At 45.8% G+C, this 18,775-nt stretch overlaps 1 protein-coding gene across 6 annotated transcripts in view; it reads left to right on the top strand.

The window, feature by feature from the left end:
- hdac4 (histone deacetylase 4) overlaps nt 1-18,775 on the top strand; it is a 245,849-nt gene that overhangs the window by 165,748 nt on the left and 61,326 nt on the right. For 5 of the 6 annotated variants that reach the window (XM_014164296.2, XM_014164298.2, XM_045704423.1 and 2 more), the window contains 8 exons: nt 4,092-4,210; nt 10,756-10,887; nt 11,070-11,167; nt 11,731-11,847; nt 12,696-12,891; nt 13,188-13,384; nt 16,573-16,785; nt 18,215-18,407. In XM_014164296.2, the coding sequence (XP_014019771.1) occupies nt 4,092-4,210; nt 10,756-10,887; nt 11,070-11,167; nt 11,731-11,847; nt 12,696-12,891; nt 13,188-13,384; nt 16,573-16,785; nt 18,215-18,407 (1,265 nt within the window). The remainder of the gene's footprint in view (nt 1-4,091; nt 4,211-10,755; nt 10,888-11,069; nt 11,168-11,730; nt 11,848-12,695; nt 12,892-13,187; nt 13,385-16,572; nt 16,786-18,214; nt 18,408-18,775) is intronic. The other variant, XM_045704424.1, reaches the window with a different exon arrangement.

The following is an 18,775-nucleotide window of genomic DNA, read 5'->3' on the forward strand; positions in this document are numbered from 1 at the left end:
CCACATTTACTGCCTTTTAAAAAAACATAGCTGATCTGTCTGACTTGCTTAAACAAATGTGGTTTCTACTGACAATTGAGATGTACAAACTATGGCATAAGGGGACGACGAGCGGATAAGAGGCAATCCGTAATTTTGATTAAGACGTTAATGAGCGTGATAGGACGGACTTAGTCAATATAACTATTTGTTCAACACTTTTGAAATGTACAGCGACAGAGTTCAGAACATGGGCCATTCTTACAGTGTTCTCCCTTTACACCAAGTCAGAACCGTAGGATAAATAAAGGGGGCATATAAGCAGACAATGAAAGCTCTTACAATATTCGATGATGACATTTCTCTAAAACAGGTTATAGGCTACATGTGCACCACAAAGTCAGAACAGTAGGCTAAATTATGAGAGGAAAATGGACCAAATTAGTAGCACATGGGCTACTAACAGCTTACTACACAACATACACTTAATATTACTTTCTTAGCTACAGTATACATATCTCCCTGGCATATTACATCATTTATGCAGCAGCATACAATGCATTTTTTGATTCACATTGTTGTGCTGTTCTCACTTGAACAGGAAGGTGGCGCGGCGGTCCTTCGTGGGCAAAACTTTTCATCAAAATCTGTCATTCTCTGGATTTATGGTACTTTCAAGACAACTGGGACCTCTGAAAAAAACTACTTATTCTCCCAGTCAGAGCTTGTTTTCTTCTGAGTTCCCAGTTGTCTTGAACTCACTGAAGTCTGAGAGTTCCCAGTTCTGAGCTTCCAGTTGTTTTGAACGAGGAAGAAGTCATGATGGATTGACAGCATGGCCAATGTTGAATGTTTATCCTTTTAAGCCCACTCCGCTAAATAGCAGGCTAGTGATTGCTTTGCAATGCTTACAGTTAGCCACTGATTCCTTCCAAACCACTCATTGTTGAATTTGCAATTTCCAACTTGTTGTGTAATTTTTATGTCCAATAGCCGGTGAGCACCGATACGTTTTATGTATAATTTCTCTTCATTATTTCTGTTCATATGACAAGGTTTGAAAAGGATTTGCTAGAAGATTGTCGACTTGATTCATGAGGATGACTGATAGCTTGCTACCTAAGATTTTGAAAGTATGAGTCCAATCAAAGCTACGGCAGATACAAAGTGATTTGACGTCATTTTATCAGTGGCCAATGACCTTGAGCCTTCTTGGATGAGCACTTCTAATGTAACTCTATGGCAGCACCCAAGTGGGTTGAATTTTCGATTTCTTCCCATAGATTTTGCGAGCCAATCACAGCCCAACTAGAGAACATTACCAACCCCTGCGCTCCGTATTTTCCACTGGCTGCCCCACCACTACAGAAAGCACTGTGCTAGGCTGAAACACCTGCAAAAGAGACCATGTTTGTATGCGGCTTTATTAACTCAATGATTATTTTGATTTTTTTACATTGCTTGCAAACTGATATGTGACACATATTAATGCCAAAATAACATGCAAAACAGGCACACACAAAAAAATCTAAAATGAAATAAAAGTTAGCTAAACAGTTGGGGCTCTGCCCCACCTGCCCTGAATGACGAGTCGCCACTGGATAAGTATAAGCAATATGGTAATAGCTCCATCTTGACTAGGAAACTATAGAATTTCGCCATATTGCTTGCAACTTAAGCAATCCTCTCAGATCTACACAAGTGTACAAGGGGTAAGAGCTAAGGGTCTATTTAGGATTGGGTTCTACTGTCTGTGCCACTGACCGAATTTACTATTCAGGACCGAATTCTGACTTGAAATGTGTGCGTGACTGGGTGCCTTCACCCGAGTTGAATATTTTGTGCTTTTCTCATTAGACTTTTAGAATCTTTAAAGTCTTCTGTATTTTTCTTTTTAACCCATCTACTTGTTTGAATTGAAGTACATTGTTGAAGGAATGAGGTTCTGTACAAAGTAGTGGGCCCCTGTTTGTAGTTTGTGATTGACAGTTTCCTGTCTTTAAGTAGTTGGTGCATTTGAAGAGAGGGAAGAGAAGAGAGGATGCCACCTCTCTCGCTCTGTAAATATTTGAACACTACGTTTTTCTCAGGCAAAAGATAAGGTGGTGAATGGGAAACGACAGGAAAGGACTCATTTCCTTTCTCTCTCACTCTCCTTATCTCTCTTGCTCTCTTGTTCTGTCTCCTTCACGCTTTGCCTCCCTCTGCAGTATGTCTATCCTGGATTTTGCACCCTATCCTTCTCTCCCTCCATCCTCTCTTTCTCTCCCTGGTCCCTCACTCTCTCTCTCTCTACCTCTCCTCTCTCTCCCCCATTTTTTGTCTTGCTGCCCTCCCCCCTCTTTCTTCATCCATCGGCCATACCTCTCCATCCAAACTCTCTCACCCCTCCCTCCTCTCTCCCCTCCTCTCTCTCTGCTCTCTCACCTGTCCTCACACAGACGCCTAACCCATCTCCCGGCACCTCGGCTGTCGCTCTCTGATAAGGGGGAATGAGAGGGGGCAAAGAAAGGGCTTTCAGAGGCAACACCTGATGAATATTAACACACCGGCACCACACTTTCTCTCTCTCTCTCTCTGTTTCTCTCTCTCTCACTCCCCCTCTTTGTTCCACCTCCCTCCCTCTTTCTCTCTCTTGCTCTTGCTCTTTCTCTCTCTCAACCTTTCGTCCATGCACTGCTGCACCTTTCCATGAGGCGAGATCTGTGGATTGGGAGATGGAAAAATTACTCTCTCTTTCTCTCTCTTTCTTTCTTTCTTTCTTTCTTTCTTTCTTTCTTTCTTTCTTTCTTTCTTTCTTTCTTTCTTTCTTTCTTTCTTTCTTTCTTTCTTTCTTTCTTTCTTTCTTTCTTTCTTTCTTTCCTTAACTCTGAGAGTGTGAGGGGTTGGGGGATGTTCACAGACTTGTCTCTAACGCATTTGATGTTGTGTGTGTGTTTGTGCTGGTTTGCGGTAGGCTTCTGTTTTTCCATAGGTTGATGAGTGTGTTTTTGTGAAAAATTGTTCTCTGTTAGCCACGGCCTAAGTTTTGACACTTGTCGTCATGGTTAAGTCCTTGAGAGCAAAGCGTGGAGAGAAGTTTATTTCCCCATTGGTGTCTTTCTTGTCAAAGTTATGTGTAAGGGAGGCTGTGTCTAGTCCAATCAATGGTCAGCGCCATCCAGTGCCGACATCTGCTCTTCCGGTTAACAACTTTGAAGCCTCGCCCATTTTATTGATGAATGACACGTTCTCTATTGATTTAGCTAAGATATGAATTTCACTCGACGGTTTTACAGGAATTTTACATTATTTTGTTTACTCTTTACTTGTTTGTTACCCACCTACTGTAAAAATCAGCATTCACATAAATAGTAGCCACATAAAATGGAAAATGGACACAGAGACAGACAGGTACACACACTTTTTTAATGGTAGCCTAGGATAGATGGATACTCAGCAGACAGACAGACAGATACCTGATGCCCGTTTCTCCCTCACACTACTGAAGCCACATCAACTGTCACGGACCATTGTTACCCAGTCAGAGAGACTGGCACAGACAGACGGGCAACATCAGCAGATCGTACACACACTAGCAGGTCCATGCAGCAGTAGTAGCTTTTATGGCTCCGTCAGATCTGTTTCCGCTTATTGCCCTGTCAGTGCAGGTTTGTTTACAAACACAGGGTGCCGCACCACTTCAGGCTTGGCACGTGCATTGTGGGTAATCTGAGATGGCATGCAAAGTGCCGGGCCATAAATAAAAAGGTCTGCAGGTTACGTCTGGTGGGAAGGGAACTGAGAATCCTGTGTTTGTGGTAACGCTCATCCGTGTATGTGTGTGTGACTTTTCAATAATGGGCCCATTGTGCCTTGATGCTTCTCGAAGAGCAGATTTTACGATGACAAGAAATAATTGAACAGCTGAATTTCGATTTTTCAACATCTTATTGCATGTTGATGATTATCCGTCATACTGTGTACAATTGTTAAATGTATTTATCTACAATGGGGAATTATCTTACTTCCAATTACCAGACGTCCTCCGCCTCAGAAGTCAGGTCGACCTTTGCTCCCTTTGAAGGAGCCAAATGAAATACTGTAAATGTGTATTTGTCTCCCCTCTGTAGGAAGACCCAGCATAGCTCCCTGGATCAGAGCTCCCCTCCCCAGACAGGGATGTCCCCTTACAGCCACGCCATCCTGGGGATGTACGACCCCAAAGACGACTTTCCTCTCCGCAAGACAGGTAGGACTCCGTCACCTGACCCCTGATCGCTTTTCACGTCGGAGTGAACTATCACTGTTTTTTGTTGCTTTCACTTGGCTGTGTTTCAATATATATAAAAAAAAAGCTCTTCCCTTTCTAACTTCCTCTTTCCACACTGTAACTCATCTAAAAGTGTGTTCGCTAAAGTGATAGTCGCTAGTTAAAAGCGATATGGTGACGGATCAGCAAGAGGAAATGGGTCCAAAATATTGAGACATAAAAAAAATGTACAGTAGACGTAGCCAACTGTGTTACCTTGTGCCAGTTGCCATGGGTGACACAAGTGTTTACACCAGTGACGCACTGCAGGCCAATTTCCCCCTAGTTCCCTGCGGTCTTTGCTTCTGGATCATTAGCAGTGTCTTGTGTAGAGCATTGTAGTGTTGGGGCAGATAATATATGACACTGGGGTAGATTATCAATCCAGGTTACTACTACGTTTCACCTATGATCTTTGACATTCAAGAGCTCTTTCGTGACCTTATAAGGAGAGTATTTCAGCATTTCTGCTGTGTTTCTTTTCTTATTTCCGTTCTATATTTATAAAGGTTCCCGTTGTTAAGGGGATATATTTTTTATTGAAGAAAGACATGGTTCAAGAGTGCAGTAGGGTTTTCTAAATTCTCACCAACATGAGAACTCTGTTGATGTGAGAATCACAAGAAAACGAAAAGGTTGTCTATGGAACACACAGAGTCTGATACCACAGCAGCACTGGTTGGAGATTTCCTGTTTCAAAGCCTTTGAGAAACTCTTGGTTGTGTAAAACTCGGCGCAGAGTCCCCTGCCTGTGATGTGGGGTCTAGGCGGTGTGTCACGGTTGTCGTAGGAAGAAGCGGACCAAAGTGCAGCGTGTGTGTCGTTCCACATTTTATTTACTCTGTGAAACTATGCAAATACATAAATAAACTTAATTTAAAAAAACAACAAACCGTGACGCAGATGTGAAACAGACACTACTCAAAACTAATCTCCCACAAACCCAGGTGGGACAAACACCAACTTAAATATGACCTCCAATTAGAGACAACGATGACCAGCTGCCTGGCCAGCTGCCTGGAGATCATCTCAAACAAAGCCCAACATAGAAATACAAAAACTAGAACAACCCAACATATAAATACAAAACTAGAACATAATAACATAGAAAAACTAAACTAGAAAACCCCCCTGTCACACCCTGACCTACTCTACCATAGAAAATAACAGCTTACCATGGTCAGGACGTGACACTGGGATTATTCACTCGGCGTCTGCTCTCGTTTGGCCGTGTCTGTCCCTGCTCGCCTAGCTGGAGATCAACCTCTGTGTGCTCTGGGCCGCTGACAGCCCTGCCGCCCGTGGGGATGTGGACAGGAATGCATTATCCTGCAGTGTAATCATTACTGCAACTAAAACCAGTTTTTCTATTGGACAAACTCAGGTAGGTTGCACCCCGTTTGCTTCCGTTTTAAGAAACGTTTTGCAACAGAACCGGGTGGTAAATAAGCACCCCTGGCGACGAGCGGGAACGTCGTGACAGAAACGGGAGAGGGCCAAGGACTGGACATTTTTAAGATTAGCTACTGTGTGCCTTGTGCTGTTCACTCAGGGAGAACTGCTGTACATCCACATTTGAAGTGCTTTATTTGAATCCACAGATCATTTGTGATTCGCACGTAGCAGCTCAGCTCAGGTACCAGGCTTGTAATATATGTTAGGTAAAGGTGTACATTACAATCATATGCATACTCCACATATTTCACCCCCCCCCACTCTTTTCCTAATGAAAGTCCATCTCCTCATATCACCGAGTGTAGTCGGGTTGTACTTTACACCCCCTTGCCCGTACAGCCCCATCCAGCACTCTCCAACACTGTCTTCTCCAAACCGCCACCCCAGTCCACACCAACACCTCTCGCGTTTACTCTTTATCATCTCTTTTCTAGCCAACCATTGAAATCTTATTGCCCTCTGCATGTTATTAAAAAAAAATGTTTTATCTTCGTTCAGCTGTTATTAAACCACTCAATACGGCGGCGTGTGTCATTTCCCCTTTTGCGACGCTACTTCTCTCCGCTCTGCCGGCGGAGGCTGCAAATGTTTTATGCCGTCTTATCGCGTTTCCGAGGAGGCTTCATCTGTCTTTAATGTCAGAGGGAAAATGTCACCTTGCTCATCCGTGTCTCCTCTCCCTCGTATCAGCCTCATATCTCTAATATGGAGATTTACAGTTGGAACGTGGGGAATCTAAAATCCCCCAACTGTATTTTAAATGTCTTCGCTGGTAGTGTAGGAGGCAATTGATAAGCGATGCCCATGCTAAATAACTAGCTTCTGAGATATACTTTTTTGTTACAGTAGATATATTCGACAACAAGATATTGGTCATAAAATATTAATATTGGGTGAACTTGTATTCGGATCAAATATCACAAAGATAGCGGCCATTTCAGCATATTGAGATGCTAGTTACCTTGGAACCAGTTAAGGATATGTGAAACTCTTTCAGTTTTTTAGAGTTGGTTGAATCAGATCTTCGGTAATGCATCAATCTCTTAGTATTTTCAACTGACCCTCAGCGAACAGATTCAAGATTCAAAATCTGGTCTCGTGTTCTTTTGTTCACCGCTGATTTGAAGATATCACGGACAGGAATAGAACCTAACGAGGAATAGACAAAGCACCAAAGAAGTCTCTTTCTTTTATGTAGACCCACTCAGAATTCAGGAAATTAGCGTAGAATGAGCATCTCCATGTTCATCTTCATGATAATGATGCTCATTCAGGCATCAAACCGTACGATAATCACAGCCCATTCACAATGTGATGAGGAGCCTCTTCAGTTTCCTGGAGTAGCTCTGTTTGACTCACTGGATCGTGCCTGTCTTACTCAATCGTGTCTGTGGTAATATAGCAACTGGACCATCTCTGTCCCTGGAGCTATGTTATTTTCACCATGTTTGTGGAGAAACTGAAGTGAAAAATGGCTTGTTTCCTTGATGTTTCAATGTGAACTTTCAATGTACACTGAAGAAATGAGAAACCATGACTAAAGCCTAGCTGTGGAGTTTGATTTCATAGACAGTGATATTGTTTGTTGTGATTTTTGCTGCCTCTGAGGTAACGTCAAAACTTCATTCACATAGATAGACATTCCGGAGCGAGAGAGACTGCTAGAGTCAGCAGTGGGCCCCTGCAGTGAGTCGTTTGGCGTGGCAGCACTAACACCCTTCAAAGTCACCGCGTCCCGGGGTGAACCCCCACAGGCTCCTCCAGCCTGCAGAGCAGACAGGCCATAAGCCCCTGGTTCTGCCTGCATCAACACTTTACCCCCACCATCTCTCCTCTGAGCGTGAGAGAACCGAGAAAACCCTGGCACGGCCGCAAACCTCCATCCATCTACCCACCCATCCCGTCTCAGCCCTTTCTCCACTCCTGGCTGCCAGCCACGTCCTTTGGCCTAGGCCCGCTTGGTCTGCTTGAGCCACAGTCCACCACACCGCAAATAAAGCTCAGCGCCGAAGGCGCAATGGCAAATTTGACGTCTCTCATATTTTATGTCTCTCTTTCCTTGGAACTTTAGTGAGTGTTTTATTTATTCAGCGGTGTTGCAGTGTTTTACAGGGGGGACATGCGTTTTATGTGGTGGCTGTTCGAGACAGATTTTTACTGAAGCGTGACAGGAGAGATGTGAACGCTAATGCAGCGTTTGCATCTAATCTGTTATTCGAACGAGTGTGTCGACGCTTCTGTAGCTCAACCCACCTTCATCTGTCTCACTTATAAAGCTACTAGTCCGTCACGCAACCTGACTATACGACTGTCGTCATCGTCAAGCATGAGAATCGTCCTCCAATTATCTCCCCTTTTTTTTTATCCAAGGTTCTAATCTACGTTCTCTAATACCCGGATACCAATATAATAATACACTGTATACTATTTAGTAGACCCTTTTAATCCAAAGCGACTTACAGTACAGTCATTCTTTACGTATGAGTGGTCCCGGGAATTGAACCCACTATCCTGTTATTGCAAGCCCCACGCTCTACCAAACCGAGCTACAGAGCCCCCCACCTCCTGCACATTCTCACACAAAATCCTATGCTGCAGTATCTGCCGGCAAAACCACAAATAAACACATCACCCATCTATGGCTAGTTTACGTCAAGACAGCTGTTGTGGATACAAGTAGTCTGCACCACCTTACTGTCAACTACTTCAGACTATTGTTCGCTTGGTCAGCCATATTGGAAGGGTCAGGCTAATTTGTGCTAGATTGCATTATAATTCTTCAGAGTAATTGTCTCTTTGAATGTGTTCCCATACACTCCAGCTGCTAATGCACAACATTCATGACCGGGTCTCCCCTGATCCTGTTAACGAAGCCTTTTGGACAAGTGCCCTCCACTTACAAGAAGCGCCGCTCTTTTTTTGATAATCAAGTTTTATAAGTTCAACCGCAAGTTCAGCCCCTCAAATTGAAAGTGCACTTTCATATAAATTATACATTCCACGCACTCAAAGCCCTCGCTCGTCCCAAATGGGCCAGAGGTGTTCTGTGTCTGCACCGAGTGCATTAAAACAGGTCAACTGGTCAACACCGATACCTGTTTTTCACATTCAAGAATACATGGAGCTGAAGGGAAGGGATGGGAAAACCAACAACAAACTATCCTCTGACTGAAAACCCAGACTCCCATGCGCCTTGGCCAAGATGATGCAGACATGGCCCTGAGTCCTACGCTAATGAGCGTAGCTTGCCTTCTGTAGCCAGACCCATTTCACACGAGGTTACCAGCCAAGCCAAAGGGTTAACTGGTGGTGAACGTTTGGTCCGGATTAACTGAAGGGAAGGGGAGTGAGAGGAAGGCTATCCGCCTCTCTGCACAGAAAGCGAGAATGAACAAAAACGACTGTTTGCAAACCCGGAAAAAAAGGGCACTAAAAAACACACACTCGTTTAATAGAGAGCGTTTGACAACAAGAGCTATTCATTAGCTTGGCATTTAGACAGGCTTGATTAAGAATGGGGTCTGCAAGAGCTGCCAAGACTGGAAAACTCTTTGCCTCTAGTGCTGCTCGTCCTTGTCACATTTTTGGAGCTCATCTCATCAAGTCGTTTCTCATCTGCTCCGTCAGTCTTTCCAGAAGTAGCCCCTTTAAGGAGTAGCTTGTTAGCACTAAATGCCTTGAACTGGCTAACCTTTATGAGGTACCAGGTGAGCGCCGTGTGCGGGGCTTCATTTGCAGTGATCATTTCATTCTGGGCTCCACAGCACAGTGTGGTGTTTGGCGCCATCGATCTAATACTAACCGTGTCTAAATTGTGAACACTCTCCAGTAAAGGCTCTCTTCTCCAAGCATTTCGGAGAAGTGTGACCTCACCTCAGGTCTCTACTGAGCGAGGCTTAGCAGAAGTCGCACCGCGGGAGGCAGTGTGCTGGGGTCTGGAGTTTTTTTTCTTGTTTACAGACAGTTTCACACAGCAGGATAGGAGAGCGAGAGCAGAGTGACATGCTTGTTTTGCAGCAGAAAGAGAGAGAACTCTCGTCATTAGAAGCCCAAAAGCCCTCTGAGGCTTTGACGGCCAGGGAAGACAGAGCATAGAGAATCTCCTCAGAAAGATAACAGCTTCTGAATGTTATCGAATCAAATTTTATTTGTCACATGCGCCGAATACTACAGGTGTAGACCTTACTGTGAAAGGCTTACTTACAAGCCCTTAACCAACAATGCAGTTCAAGAAATAGAGTTAAGAAAATATTTACTAAATAAACTGAAGTAAAAAATGTAAAGTAACGCAATAAAATAACAATAACGAGGTTATATACAGGGTGTACCGAGTCAGTGTGCGGGGGTACAGGTTAGTCGAGGTAATATGTACATGCAGGTAGGGGTAAAGTGACTATGCATAGATAATAAACAGCGAGTAGCAGCAGTGTAAAAACAAAGGGGGGTGGGAGGGGAATGGGTCAATGTAAATAGTCTGGGTGGCCATTTGATTAATACCCACTTCCATACTTCTGCATATTTTTTTATATCCTTTTTTTCATTTAACCTTTATTTAGCTATATCATGTGCAAGACGGAACAGAATACGTGGAACAATTTCACATCGGTCCCTGTTACAGTGTTGTTTTCATTCATGTTTTGCAGAAGTATTTCGTTTGATTCAAATGAATCCTGCAGGTCCTGCATGTGGAATTGCAAAATGTAACACTAGCCGTGTGTCTCTCCAGTCTCTCCTTTTTGAGTGTTTTAGAATCCAGGCCCCTTCATCCTCGTTCTCTTCATCTGTGTCATGGTCAACCTATATAATGCTGCTTGTCCTCCTGTGGCTCTCAACCCAATTCATTTTCCTCTCAAGTATGCCCTCAATGGCGATGCCAGTAAAAAGGCTTTACTAAGATCTGCATATTCTTCTTTTTAGATTTCTGTCATCTTTGTTGTGTATGTTATGCTCTCAAGTTGTTTTTTAATGGACCCCCTCTTCCTCTCTCTCCCTCTTGCTCTTCCTCTCTCGCTCTTCCTCTCTCGCTCTAGCCTCTGAGCCCAACTTGAAGCTCCGGTCCAGGCTTAAACAGAAGGTGACAGAGCGCAGAAGTAGCCCACTGCTACGTAGGAAGGATGGTCCAATAATCACTACTGCCAAGAAGCGCTCTCTGGACATGGCTGGTAAGCTTCCTGTGCACAACTCAGCCCAAACGGAACACGATCAAACTCGCACAGCCCTTGCATCTGTAACTTTAGTGCTTTTCTGTGGGTTGAAATCGATAGGTTTCCAACCTGGTACCTTGATCAGTATGCGTGTTGTGTGGGAGCCACATGTCTTGTGGTTTGTGTCTTTGTTGTTGCAGAATCGGCCTGCAACAGCGCACCTGGCTCGGGCCCCAGTTCGCCCAACAACAGCTCCAGTAACATCACCAATGAGAACGGCATCGCTAGTCCAGTAGAGGTAAGCAGCCACTAGAACTTGAACCTGCATCAAGCTGTTCGGTTGCTGTGACCATGGACTTCTGATACACTCTTCTCTTTTCAATCTGCTTTGATGTTGACTCCCAGTCACATTGCTTAGGACTGTTTGCTTCATATGGCCCAGACCCAAATAAAGTGTCACTCGTTAGTTGTTGGCTCACACTATAAGGCCTGTGTGTGTGCGCGTGCGTGCGCATGTGCTTACATGCTTGTTTGATCCGGTGCTTGTGTTTGTTTGTGTGTGTATGTACGGGTGCTTGTGTTTGTTTGTGTGTGTACGTACGGGTGCTTGTGTTTGTTTGCGTGTCTGTGCATGTGGCGGTGGAAATGCAGGTGGCTGTGCGTAGAGTATGTGTATCCCTGTATCCTTGTCAGTGTTTGAGGCGCTGAGTGTGTGTCTCTGTAACCAACGTGTGCTCCTGACTGCCCGTGTAGACAGGAGGCCACGGGGGCTGTTTATTTTTCCAGAGGGGTCTATTTATCTGGCCAGTGTTTGTGTTTCAGCGTGTGTGTTTCTCTGACTGTGTGCTCCTCTGTTTCCAGGCCTCCCTGGCCCACAGGCTGGCCGGCCGAGAGGGCCCCTTGAGCCAGCTGTCTCTGTACACATCGCCCTCACTGCCTAACATCACCCTGGGCCTGCCAGCCACCGGCCCGTCCAGCGTGAGTTCATACTTCCGCTTTCTCTCGCTCTTTGTGTTCTTTCTTTCTTTCTTTCTTTCGTCTTGTTGATTCATTCCTTTGTTTTGTTTTCTGTATGTTGTTCGTTGGGTTTTCTTTCGTTAGTTAGTATTTTCCTTTTTTTCCCCGTACTTTTTTCTCCCTCTTCTGCACTCTACTGTATCTCTACCCTGACATCTCACGTTCTCCCCTTTTCTCTCGCCCACATTCTTCCTTTCCCTACTACACTCTCTCTCTCTCTCTCTCCACCGGCTTCCCCTCTCACCCCGTTGTACTCTTTTCTCTCCCTAGCTCTCGCTCTCTTCTCGCTCGCTCGCTCTGTTCTTCCTTTCTCCTCTCCTCCACTTTGAGGGCTTGCTTGCGCACACAGCCCTTTCACAGTGGAAGACTCCACATAGCGGGGGCCCTGTCTAGACCTAGTCCATCTGCCGTATGTGGCTTTTCAGCCCCACTTCCATTTCAGAAAGGCCCCATTGAGAGACAATGACCAGCAGTAGGTCAGTGACGCACGTTCTACCCCCTCAGATGGCCCATTCAACCTTTTTATTTTTTTTGTAAGGAATGTCCCCCCCTCTCTCTCTCTCTCTCTCTCTCTCTCTCTCTCTCTCTCTCTCTCTCTCTCTCTCTCTCTCTCTCTCTCTCTCTCTCTCTCTCTCTCTCTCATGTTTCCAACTCTTCCAAGTGAAGTCAGGCAGAGTTATTAGTTCACTGATATGCAGTATTTTGCCCCGTAATATATTAGAGGGAAATACACTACAGTTAGATGATTCCTTGGTCTGCATTTAGGGGCAACTTCCACCCGGCACCTGCATATTTTTTCCTCCTTTCAGATGACGTCAGGCCAGCAGGATGGTGACAGGCTATCGATGCATGAGAGGCTGCCGCAGGGCATCTCCATAACCACTCCCTTCATCCCGGGGGCCCACCTGCCCTCCTACCTGACTGATGGGGGCTCGGCACACAACCCCCTCCTCCAGCACATGGTCCTCCTGGAGCAGTCCCAGAACCCACTAGGTCTGTCCTGCTGTAAGCATATCCACTCTGTCTCAGGCACTATCCAAAACACATCATCCCAAAAAAAAACTGGTTTTGAAAGACCATCTTCCGCGGTGGTTTCACTGGCGGCTGGTGAAAGGAAGACGGCTCCTAGTCATTTCTTCAGTGTAATGAATGTGTTTGATGCCATTCTTCTCGTTCTATTCCAGCCATAACAACCAGCCCGTCCAATCAGCCTGTCCTTCCACACCAGCCTCCACTTGGTAGGTCCCCAATGTTACTTGTGGATCACCCTCTTAATGTTGTCGGTGTTTCCTGTGTTTCAGGCCTGGGCGGGCTGCCCTTGCAGTCGCCCTCCATCCACAAGCTGCGTGGGCAGCACCGTCCCCTGGGGAGGACCCAGTCGGCCCCTCTGCCCCAGAACGCCCAGGCCCTGCAGCAGCTGGTGGTCCAGCAGCAGCACCAGCAGTTCCTGGAGAAACACAAGCAGCAGTTCCAGCAGCAGCAACTGCACATCAACAAGGTGTGTGTGGTGTATGTGTGTGTGTGGGAGGGGTTGGGGGCGTGCGTGATTGTGTACATGTGTGAGCGTGTGTCTGCTATGTCATTAAGCAACAGCCCCACCACCAGCAGCAGCAGCAACACAACAGCTGTACATCGGCTAAGTGTTTGCCAGAGTCTGCCTGCCCTGCGTGCATGTTCCTGTGCTCGCTTCTTCCGTCGCCATAGCAACTGCCTCGTATGGAGGAAGCCGCTTCCTTATATGGTCACACAGGAAGGAGCTCGGTGTGTGTTTGCGTGTGTGTGGTGATTAGGGAGGATAGAGAATCATAAGGCCGGAGCAGGGTGGGGGCGTAGAGAGATAATTATTGCTCTTTTTTTCTCCCTACTGAATTTCTCCTGTGTCGTGACATTCCCTGAGGATTATACGCTATTATCCTCTGAATCTCTGTTGTTTTCCCCTACTTATGTCCCTCACTGACACATGGCCACATTGACATCACTGTGTTTAATGGACTATAACAATGGATATTACCACATTACAAATTAATCTCAGAACTAGCGAGTAATCCAATTGGATTGTCAGTGGTCAGCGATTAAGAATATGAAGAATAGGGCCTATAAATGTTTTTATTTTAAAGGGATAGTTCAACCAAATGACAAATTTACCTCAGATATTTACCTCAGATATTTACCTCAGAACTAGCAAGTGATCCATGTGGATTCTCAGTGGTCAGCAATTAAGAATATGGGGAATATGGCTTTGTTTACTTCCCAACCTTTTAGCATTAGCATTGTTGCTTGAAAAGCAATGGGAGTGGTAGAATCCAGGTTAGCATGCGGCTAAAACAACTCAGTCATCTTTTGGGTTGCTGACTTTCAGGATCCATTGATTGTTTGCTGGTGATCCATAAGAGGTCACTTGTCACTTTACTACTTGAATCAGCTGTCTCCATGATATCAATAATTCCATATTGGTAATGTTGTCATCTACTGTCAAAAAGTTTCATATTTCAAGAGACTTTTTGCTTCATGTTTTGGATGAAAGGTACAGCAAAGCTGAAAAGCTTTAAAAAATGTATATTTGGATATTAAGTGTCGAGGAGTTGTTTAACTACCAGTATTTAAGCATTAAAGGATCTACAGTAGGCTCCCACTTTCTCTCCAAAACTTTAAAATGTGTTTATTTAGCATCCAACTTCAAAACAACCTCATCCCTTATGTAGCTGGTGTAAATCCCAAAAGAGATTTTCCCCTTTAAAAAATAGAGAGAATTTTGCGAAAAAGAGAGAGGGAGTCAGGGGGAATAAAAGAGCGAGTGAGTCAGGGGGAATAAACGAGAGAGGGGTGGCGGGAGCGAGTGTAAAAAGAGTGGCTTGTGTTTAGAGGGGGATGAGGCAAGAGACTGGTGCTCTGACGTCAATGAGCCGGTTCCCCTGGCGTCATGCCAACAGGGCCCAGTGCGTGCGTCTGCCAGACATGGTTGCTACGACCTGGGACACTGGAAAGGGGGGTGAAGGACGGACGGGGGGGGGGGGGGGGTGTAGTAGTTACCCTTGACATCCCCGTGGCGACCGAGCTGGATGGACCCAGCTGGCCTGGCACAGCGACATCCGCCACAGTCTTGAAATTACACTCTCTCTCTCTTTACTTCTCTTTCCTTCTCTCTCTCTGTGTCTGTTTCTCTCTCGCTCTCTTTCTCTATTTCTGTGTCTCATTTTCTTCAGTTTTCTCTTGCCTTCGTCTGGCCCCATTATTTTTCACTTTCTCTGGGCTGCCTGCTCTGACTCCATTTCTGATTTCTCTCTTGTCACTCTCTTCGCCTTCCTCTCTAAACCCTCTACCTTACCCAAAGTCCCTCTTTCATTCCCCCTCTCTCTCCCCTTTGATGTTCTCTCCTGATCCCTCTCTCCCGCACTTGTTTTTTGTACAGAAGTACCCTCTTTGTCCTCCTGTTTATAGAGGATAATCTCCCATTCTCTCTCTCTCTCGCTCTCCCTTCCTCTCCCTGCTGTTATGATGAGACCTCAGCCCTCTCTCCTTTTCTTTTCGTTCTCTCCTTCACACTCTCTCTTTCACTCTCTCTCTCTCTCTCTCTGCTTTTATGATGAGGCTTCACCTCTATCTCTCGCTCTCTCTCTCTCTCTCTCTCTCTCTCTCTCTCTCTCTCTCTCTCTCTCTCTCATTCTATCTATTCTGTTTTTCTTTTTCTCATGCCGAGTCTGTGTGAACCCGGAGACCGTGGGTGGACTAACCTTTATAATCTAAACAAACCAGCTTCTGGCAACAAGTAATAAGGGCCAGCCAGTCAGCTTGTCATCTGAGCTTATAGATGGCGGTTTGGACATGAGCAGTGACGTTTGTTTACCGTGCGTTTAAATTTAGACATGTTGCTCGGTGGATTTATGGATTTCTCTGTGCTCCGAAGGAAATGTTTGCGAAGAGAGATTGTAGTTGCGAAACTCTTTTTGAACTTGTATCACCTCACCTGTCTGCACATAGACGATCATACTGGGAGCCAAAACACCTGTCTTACTGTTAACAGTACCATAACAGATGCACTTCATAGAATACACTTGGATCATTGGAGAAGAAAATAAAGGATAGGATTGAATCCTTATGGTTAGATATGGCTCTTCTGCAGCTTTCCTAGATCAGTGGTTCCCCAGTTTTCTTTGTGATGACATGAGGCTTTTGAATGTCTTTGATTGCATTTAAACAGACAGCCCGATTCGGATATTTTATTCACTAATTGGTCTTTTATTCACTATTTGGTCCTCTGAAAAAGAGCTGATGTGAAAAGATCTGATGTGATTGGTCAAAAGACCAGTTAGTGGGAGGAAAAGAAATGATCAGAATTGGGCTGCCTGCGAGTCACTTGATTGACAATAACATGTTTCTAGTGACAACCCAAGAGGGACTGGCTGTGGCGGTCCACTCTTAGGGTCCCGACTCACCTTTTGGGAAGCATTTGACTGACTCTCCATTTCCGTTGAACATTTTTGAAAATCTGGAAAATAGTATACTGCCACCATAGGCATGAAGGAAGTGGGCTTTCTTTGTGGTCACCCTGAAATAGAACATTTCCCAAACTATGTATTGCAACAGTTATCGCTACTTAGGTTTGGTACGGGTATTTGTAACTTATCCACACCCACTGCCAGATTTTTTAACCTTTGACCTCAACCCCCTCCCTCTCCTCCCCCTCAGATGATGGCCAAGCCCAGCGAGCCAGGGCCGGGTCGACAGCACGAGAGCCACCCAGAGGAGACAGAAGAGGAGCTAAGGGAGCACCAAGCCCTGTGTCCCCAGGAAGGAGTCCTCATGCACGGGGTGACGGTCAAGCAGGAGCCCCCGGACCCTCAGGAAGAGGAGATGGACAACCAAGAGAGGACGGTCGACCAGGAGCTGCTCTTCAGACAGGTAGGACAGAGGGAAGAGGAGAGGACACAGACACACACACACACACACACACACACTCAACACACAACATAAAAACAAAAATAAAGTGATTAACACCAGTCGAAGAGAGCTGGAATATTCAAATGGACAGACCGAGAAAGAAGACTTCACACGTGTACTGCATGTGTGATAGTGAACAGAATGTAGGCTATTTTCATTTTTAGTCAGTTCACGAGAAACCGACACCCACACATGACTTACTCTTGCTGTATTGACACACAAACAAACACACACACACACACATGCAAGCACACACAATGACACACACGCTCTACTCCTACTCACAAAGTGAAATAGCGTGCAGGTTTTTATCTGAATGGCTGAGGTCAGCCTCACGCCTCCTCTCTACTGCTGAATCTGAGTTAGTCTCCCGAGGGCCACACACACACCGACACACACATATACACACAAACACACTTAGCCAGAACACCATGTCATCCCTGTCTAACATGCAGCCCTGCAGTCGGTCCAAATCCAATCCACCGTCCTTCCTGTCACCATGACGCCCACACACCCCACATCCCCCGGCAGGAAGTATAGCACTGGGGGCCCCTGGGAAATGAAGTGTTAGAGCAGGAGCGATACCCCAGTCTAATCCTGCTCTGTTAGTTACAGTAGTGGCAATTCACTAAGTGGCAGTACAGTTTTAGAATCTGAATCCCAATAGCACCTTACGACAAAAACCTATAGTATAGTGATCATACTAAATACGTTCATACCAGTATGCCAGTGCCACTAAAGGCTTTCGCAGGAATTGGGCTGATTCTAAGTGAAATGATACTGAATGCATGCATACTTGCATACCATTTGTATCTTAATGTTCCTAAAGCCGCTCACACATCTGAATCACGTCTGTCTAGCTTATGACAATAGATTCATATGCATCAAGCGCCATCTTCTGGCTAGTAAGATATCTTGCAGCAGTTCAACAGATGCACACGAAAGCAGAATTTGGTGTGTGTGTATTAGCTTACGTGTGTGTAACATTCTCTCTGTCTCTCTCTTCTCGCTCTCTCGCTCTCCCCTCTCTCTCTGTCTCTCTCCCCTCTCTCTCTGTCTCTCTCCCCTCTCTCTCTGTCTCTCTCCCCGCTCTCTCTGTCTCTCTCCCCTCTCTCTCTGTCTCTCCCCTGTCTCTCTCCCCTCTCTCTCTGTCTCTCTCCCCTCTCTCTCTCTGTCTCTCTCCCCTCTCTCTCTGTCTCTCTCCCTCTGTCTCTCTCCCCTCTCTCTCTGTCTCTCCCTCTGTCTCTCTCCCCTCTCTCTCTGTCTCTCTCCCCTCTCTCTCTCCGTCTCTCTCTCCGTCTCTCTCTCTCTCTCTCTCTCTCTCTCTCTCTCTCTCTCTCTCTCTCTCTCTCTCTCTCTCTCTCCTCTCTCTCTGTATCTGTGTGAGCAGCAGGCTGTGTTATTGGAGCAGCAGAGGATGATCCAGTTAAGGAACTACCAGGCTTCCATGGAGTCAGCCGGCCTGTCAGTCACTTTCCCAGTGCACCGCCCCCTCTCCAGGGCCCAATCATCTCCCGCCTCGGCCTGCTTCCCCCCCATTGCGGTACAGCAGGAACCGCCCACCAAGCCTCGCTTCACCACTGGTTAGTGTCCAAGCACCCCTTGTCTGTATCACACACACAAATGTACATACGTACAGACACTCACTCACACACGCATGTGTAGACACAGACACACAAACACACGTGCGCCCGCAAGCACAGAAACACAAGCACGCTCACACGAATCAAATCAAAATGTATTTGTCACATGCTTGGTAAACAACCGGTGTGGACTGACAGTGAAATGTTTACGGGACCTGCCCAACAATGCAGAGAGAGAAAACAGAAAAATAATAGCAGGAAGAATAAATACACAATGAGTAACTATAACTTGGCTAAATACACGGGTCACGAGGTACACCACGCACACACTCTCTCTCTAACCTGTAGTCTGTATCTCAATCACGCAC

The sequence above is a fragment of the Salmo salar genome, chromosome ssa21 (genome assembly GCF_905237065.1).
Source record: "Salmo salar chromosome ssa21, Ssal_v3.1, whole genome shotgun sequence".
Classification (NCBI taxonomy): Eukaryota; Metazoa; Chordata; class Actinopteri; order Salmoniformes; family Salmonidae; genus Salmo; species Salmo salar.